This window comes from Rhincodon typus, chromosome 15 (genome assembly GCF_021869965.1).
Source record: "Rhincodon typus isolate 14 chromosome 15, sRhiTyp1.1, whole genome shotgun sequence".
NCBI lineage: Eukaryota > Metazoa > Chordata > Chondrichthyes > Orectolobiformes > Rhincodontidae > Rhincodon > Rhincodon typus.
Window position 1 is genome coordinate 46,714,394 of NC_063346.1, and position 7,484 is coordinate 46,721,877.

Below are 7,484 nucleotides of genomic sequence, written 5' to 3' on the forward strand. Positions count from 1 at the left end.
AGAGATATAGATAGAGTGGACAGCCAGAGACTTTTTCCTAGGGTGGAGGTAGCTATTATGAGGGGGCATAGTTTTAAAATGAGTGGAGGTAGATATAGGGGAGATGTCAGAGATAGGTTCTTTACTCAGAGAGTGGTCGGGGCGTGGAATGCATTGCCAGAGAGGGTAGTGGAGTCAGCCTCATTAGGGGCATTTAAGCGGCTATTAGATAGGCAAATGGATGATAGTATAAGGTGGGGGTGGAAGTTAGTTAGACCTTAGGCTTAGGGTAAAAGTTCAGCACAACATCATGGGCCGAAGGACCTGTACTGTGCTGTACAGTTCTATGTCTATATTCATAGTCCATCTGTCTGTTCTGAATTTCTTTCAGATAATTAGGATTGTGAGTTAACAGTGCTTGCAGGAGCTCCATGCAAACCACGATCCACCCAGTTCTCATGCAGTATAAATTTGTGTTCCCTTTCCAAGTTTGCTCTCTTGTGTGTCAGTCCTGATTAGTGCAAATCAAAAAAACTTTGTCTTGTGTCTCTTTTTAGCAATGTTTAAGTTCTGCAGTGCCAAGCTTTTACTTCTCATTTTTTGAACAAGTTTGAGAGTTGTTTCTTTCAAACCAATGTAATTGTAAAACCTGAGCATCTTAAAGTCCAACAACTAAGCAAAATTTAATCAACTACCGTTATTTCATTCTTAAGAAGTAATGCAGTGCTCAGAAGTAACATAATGTGCCCTAGTCACAGAGGGCAATGGCAGGTAACCCATGATACCAGCGTGGTTTCACAGAAGAGCTTTTCTATTTGTACGTTAGCTTACCAGTTTGTGATTAACCGCCTCTGAATTACTCTGCAGCAAGTGTATAGATGCCGTGTTATAAAAAATAAAGATGCTTGAAGTTAGACACAATCTCTTTACATAGGTGAAAATTGATTCGGGTAGAAGGCAGAGACTGAGGAAATGGGTATATATGCAACTGGGCAGGTTGTGTTGAGCGTTGCAGCTAGGGACCTGTATTAGAGCTTCTGTTTTCACTACATTTATCAATGGTTTAAATGAAGAAATAGAGAGCCTTATATTGAAGTTTGATGATGATTCTAAGAGGATTACTCAATAATTAGTGGTGTTGAAAGTAAATTGCATCAAAGGATTTGCTGGATTAAGTGGTTAGACAAAACTATCCATAGCTAAGCACAATATGCAAAAGTGGGAGATCATCTACTTTGGACTAAAACATGCTAGATCAGGGTAATTTTTAAATGATAAGAAGTTGGGAACTGTGGAAAAGCAGACAGATTTAAGGATTCATGTACAAAAAAAATCACTAAAAACTAATATATTACTAATATATATAAAACTAAAATATTTTATAAGAGCCAATGGAATGTTAATTTTAATCTCAAGAGGGCTGTGACACAATCAGGTGAAAGTTACATATGCTTTATGTTATGTAGTTATGCTGTAGATTTATAATGATCTGTTTAGTCTATCTGGCTTATTGAACTGATTGTAAAACTGATTGTAAAGAACAAGCTAGTATTGCCTCAAGTGTAGAAGATTAAAGGGTGATCTCATTCTGGTGTTGAGGATGATTGAAGGACTTGATGTAGCACACAGAAGGAAACTATTTCCTCTGGTAGGACAGGCCATAACTAAGGTGACATCACATGAAAATCAGAGCCAGAATAAATAGGAGCAATGTCAGGAAGCACTTCTTCACAAATAGGGGAATAGAAATTCGGAACTTGCTCCTTCAAATCACTGAGAGACAAGGCAAAATGCAACTTCCAAAACTAAGATCATCAGATGTGCAAGGGTTCTGAGGGATATGGAACCAAAACAGGTATATGGGGTTGAGAATCTGATTGACATGATCTCATTGAATGGTGGAAATGGCTCATGTAAATGAATAACTTGCTCTTGTCCTTTGTGTGTCATTGATTCTACCTCTGACTGTTATCCCTGTCTCTGTGTGGAAGTTCCTCCCAGCAACTTGACTCTTTCCCATGGTGATAAATTGTCAATGAGAACTCAAACTTAGGGTTCTGTTTGTGGATGGAGGATATTATCTTCCCTTTCCATACTACCAGTGAAGCGACTGTGCCTAATTACTACTCCCATTTTAAATCTCTTTCCCTGTTAATTATTTAAGTTATCTGTTCAGAAGCATTCTTCATCACACTTGTAATTGAGGCACGCTACGAGAAGAAGTCTGACAATTTACAAGTAGATGTTCATTTTTGTTTTATTGAATTCTGTGATATACATACTCCTTTAATTCAAAGCAAGTGTCTGATCAACCCAGTGCCGGAATTCAGTCACACGGGCATAAACTCCAGGAGTTCTCGTGGAGCACTGGCCACTTCCCCAGGAAACGATACCCACTAGATACCAGGTTCCTCCCTTCTGGCAGACAAGTGGTCCACCTGAGTCACCCTGCAAATAAACAGATCAGGGATGAATAAGCAGCACAGAATGAAGGGGGAAGTGTTGCCTTTCCTGTTGTGGGTCTTTACGTACCATGCAGGAAGAAGCACCAGCAGCACCGGCACAGATCATCACATCAGAGATCATGTTGCCCCAGTATTTCTGGCACTCAGCGTTGCTCAAGAGGGGGAGAGACGTCTGCTGCAGAACGCATGGTGTAAAAAAGGCTAAAGGGGAGAGGAAAACATCGTTATATTGTCTGGGGTTTGCACAGCACCACCTCTTGAAAGACCTGGGACCTCTGCTGCAATTTCCATGCACAAACTGAATTATGCTCATTCTCAGGCAAATGACTCTGCTTTTAAATGCGTTGTTGAGTTTTTTTTTAAATGAATTATGGATAAATGGAATGCGTAGTGAAGTTATCATGTTCCATTATTTTGAATAGGCGGAAGCTACTGCATGATGGAGAAGGCCTTAAGCTGATCTTAAATGCTTCCCTCTGGAATAACACTGTACTCCTATGCTACAGCTAGACTGCTCTTCAGAAATTCTAGAACTTTCTCTCCCGTACTACTCTGCTTACAGCTCCAATTGAAGTGTTGATCATTCTCTGCAGGAAGAACCACCTTCTTACGATTCACTAGTTTAAGTCACTGTCTCCTTATCCTTCTCTTATGGTATATTTTAAAGTAGTACATTGGATGTTCCTTTTCCAGCCCTGATACTATCTGATACATCTTTGTAGGATCACGATCAAATGTTTCCTTCTCTAGTTACACATGTATTGGGGCAACAACTGAACTCAGCGAAGTTACATTGCACAAAGAAACAACGGTGACCTGTAACAAGTTACTGGTCAGCTCTCTAGAACATAGGAGCACAAGAAATATGAGCAGGAATAGGCCATTTGGTTTCTCATGTATGCTTCCTCACTCAGTAAGATCATGGTTGACCTGATTATGGCCTTAATTCTATTTCCCAGCCTACCCACTCCCCTGCCCCTTTAACTTCTGACTCTCTTGCGGATCAAGGATCTGTTTAAATCAGCCTTCACTATGTTCACTGGGGCTCTTGTGGTGCAATGGTAGTCCCTATCACCGAGCTAGAAGGTCCAAGTTCAAGTCCTATCTTCTCATGTTCCTGGTGTTGTATCATAACCGGTTGATTAAACAATACTTGACCATGTTCACTGGCCCAGCTTTCACTGCTCTCTAAGGTAGAGAATTTTGAAATTCAACAACCCTTCAAGAGAAGATATCCCTTCTCTACACCATCTTAATTGGAAGGTCCATTATTTTACAACAGTGCCCCCTAGCCTAGACCACTCACCCCATTACACAATCTCTCAACATCCACCTTGTCAAACCCCTTCAGAATCGTTTATGTACCAATAACCTCTCATTCTTGTAAACTCCCACCTGCTTAACCTTTCTTCATGAGACTATTTTTCAGGAATAATCTTTTATGTTTTCCCATGTGATGCTTGTTAGCTGATAAATACAAAACAAAAACACAGACTTCAGCCATAATTCTGTTAGTATGGCAAGGGTCTTGCTCGTGAGTTGGAGAATCAATGGAGACTCACTTTTGTTTGGGGGTGGGCAGCCAGTGCCCGTTAGGCAGGCACCTAAGTGGCCACCTTCAGGCCTTACCCAGGATTAAGATCTGCAGCAGTGTAGGTCCTGCCTGTCAAGAGCTGTCAGCCAATCAGAGACCTCACACCGCCAACAGCAGCAGGAGCAATGGTAACTAGCAGCAGTGCACCCACCAGACGCTCAGGGAGCCCTAGACCAAAGGTGAGTAAAGGCGAGATGGGGTTTTTGGGTTGGGTGCCATGAGAGAGAGGGGACAGGAGATTGATGATAAAGGCGAGGGATGATTCTCAAAGGTCATCCCCCTGTGGATGTTGGGGGCCTCAGCTGGGGATAGAGTGACCTCTGGTGAGGGACACTCCTGGGAGGATGTTTGAAAACCCATGAGGGTTTGCTGAGTGAACCTCCAAGGGTCAGGGAAAGGCATATCAAAGCTAGTACTGAACTGTGGTGGGCCCAGGGATAGTCAGAGCTGACTGACTCATTAATGAGCTTAACTGTCATCCTGCCACCACAGGCACCCTGTGACAGCCCCTTCCACACTCTGACTGAGGCAGAGGTTACTGGGAGACTGACAGGGGGCTTCTCTCATGACTAAAGGGCCCTGGCTGCCCTGTCTCCTTTGGCCAGGGGAACGTTACACCCAGCACTACATATCCAACTCGTTCTAGTCCCCTCAGACCTAGCTACAGAAGTCAACACAACTTTGCTCAGTCCAAAGCAATGGCGATGCCATACCATTCGAGTTGGTCAGCCCCCATCCTGTAGTGACACACAGTTTGCCAGCAGCAAAATTGTCAGATGCACCAGCGAGACAAATAGGGGACACAAATCGACTGAATGTGACAGGAGATGCAAGCTTCACGAGAGTGATGTCGTAGTTAATGGTGTTCGGATTCCATTTAGGATGAGTAAAGGTCTGCAAGACACAAGACTCGGGTTAGGTTCTGCCAACCACTTCTTGATTTTTCTGCTCTTAGCTATTGCTTTCAATCAGTGATGGTCTGAATTAAGACTTTAGATTTTTCCTGGCAATTTCCTTCATCCTGGCCCTATTACTAAAAATGTTCTGCATTATTAGTGTTAGTTGTAGCTTGTGGCATGCTACTCATTGGTCACACATCCTGGTGATGTCATACGTTATGAGTCCAGTCCCTTCTCTGGCAATGCCCTACATTATGGGCCACAAACCTTCCCAGCTGATATCTTACCATGAACTACAACTCTTATCTCAGTGATGTCCAAGTAGTATGAACATCAGACTTTCCATGGTAGTTTCCTGCATTATGGGCCTGTGGCCTATGTAGGGGTAGGTTTTGAGGGCTATGCACATGAGCCTGTGATCGATCAGTGACCAGTAGTCATGTGAGAGAGACTCTGTTTGAAGATTGTAACAAAAGGAGCCTCAGACAGAGCAAAACCATCATATACGTAGTGTTAATAAACACTGTTTAAAGAAGCACTTTGAGGTCTAGCCTGAACTCATCTGAACTGACGAACTCATAGTAAAACAGCCTGGATTTCTAGTTTTCTTAAAATTAGTTAGATATTTGAGGGTGGGAAAATAACTATTTACAGCAAGTGTTGTAAATTCTATAGAGATAGAAACTTATATTAAACGAGGGACAATGTAAAACTAGCACAGAGAATAATTACAAATTCATAAATACTCTTTTACTGCTTTAGATTCTCTTAAAGACAGTTACTGATTTCAGTTTTTTACTTTTAAACTGAATCAACACAATCTTGAATGAGACTTATTGTCAGGATCAAAGCATTCCTACCTGAGCAATTGAAATGGCCTGAGATTTTCCATCATCTTTGCATTTGTTGTAATCTCCAATGACGACAAGGTGTCTTGTGCTACAAAAGAATGTCAGGCTATTATGTAAATGTCCCTTTATACATTTAATGTAGTCTCTGAAGATGTTGATGCTCTGACCTTACCTCACACTGCAATGAGCAGCAGTGACAACCCAGTTTTCGTTAATCAAGGAGCCACCACAGAAATGAAAGCCATTGCTTTTCTAATGCAGAAAAGAAAGTTTTAATCACTCAAAGAAAACCCAATATTTGAACTATTATTGTTAGGATTATTTGTCTTGCAAGCATTAATCTTTGCACTTTTAACAATGCTCAAAATGTGAGTCAGCAGCACAATGGAAGTGCTCTATCAATGGTTCAGAGTTTAATTTTGACAGGTACATACCTGTTTTGATCAGATCATGCACAAGATCTTCAGCTCTTGGCAGCATATTCCCATTGATGATGTACCATTTGTATTATCAACTTTATACAAAAAAAATGATTTTTTTCCCTAGAATGTATTCCTCAACTAAACTACAGGCAGAAATTCAATGCTGAAGGAAATGAACACAGGACCCTCATTGAAAATTGACGATTAATGCTTGACATTTTAATAGAATGGTGGCCTTTTTAATTAGGTTAATAATTTAACAGTTACCTGATTAAGAATTACTTCGACCAAAAATGTTAGCTTCAACCTACCTGCAGGGAGACCTGCCAGGGCCAAGATCCTGGAACAGCATTTTCACCGTTCACGATTCTTGAGTAGCCTGTGACGACTGGAGTGATGGCTGGGACTCCACAGTCTATGTTGGAAGTCAATACAAATAGGAATCAAGTTATCCATCACAGTTGCACGTAAAATAGAAATAGAGAATACTGTGTAGATATTAACTTACTCCGTCCATAAGCTGTGCCAAGGATGGCCAGGCAAGAGAGAATCCAAAGGAAAGCCATGGTTCTAGTTAGTACTTGAAGGCTATGGTTGTGACTTTATATAGTAGAATTGTGACATTGGGTATCTAATAGATAAAAGTTTGAATTTTCATCCACATTACAATCAGCTGAATTTTTTCCAAAGTAAGCTAATTAATTGCAAGGTTTGTGAATAGATAACCGAAAATATCACTAAATTAAAAAGAACCTTGGGTACTTTCAGCTGTTCAATGATAAAATTTTGATAAATGATATTTTTCACAGGAGTATTTTGAAAGTAATTGATTAGTAAAGTCACGTATTTCAAAATGTTGGGTAACATTTCAAGTTGTTATGCAAAACAATAATGATTACTACAAACTCCTGTTCGTTTACTGTAAAAGTTTGTATGCAAGCAAATAAATACGAGAATGTACAAAAGGGCATTCATCCCAAGAAACAGGAAAAAGAATGACCTAGATTGTTGATAGAAATTAAAAAACTAACATTCAAAACCCCCGATATCTCCAGTCTTTTGCAAAATGTTTGTAGTGAGTGAATTACTAGCCTTTAAAAGATTCATCACTTTTATTATTTAGGCAAAACTAGTTGCACACAGCAAGATCCACAAACCATGTTAATGCTAACCATTTTCTTTTGTTGTTATCAGAGACACAATCTTTGTTTTTAATGGTGTAGTTTAATCTCTTCCCTTCACCTAACTATCCAAAATAAAAATGTCTGTGGGCT

The 7,484-nt window shown here is 40.4% G+C and overlaps 1 protein-coding gene across 1 annotated transcript; it reads right to left on the minus strand.

The window, feature by feature from the left end:
- Window positions 1–2,218: 2,218 nt before the first annotated feature.
- LOC109915218 (chymotrypsinogen 2-like) lies at window positions 2,219–6,856 on the minus strand. The gene is made up of 7 exons (XM_020514835.2): window positions 6,719–6,856; window positions 6,522–6,625; window positions 5,961–6,040; window positions 5,798–5,876; window positions 4,752–4,932; window positions 2,512–2,645; window positions 2,219–2,427 (listed from the first exon to the last, which is right to left on the minus strand). Exons 1-7 carry the CDS (start codon window positions 6,774–6,776, stop codon window positions 2,266–2,268), a joined length of 798 nt encoding a protein of 265 aa, XP_020370424.1. The 5' UTR covers window positions 6,777–6,856; the 3' UTR covers window positions 2,219–2,265.
- Window positions 6,857–7,484: the final 628 nt, after the last annotated feature.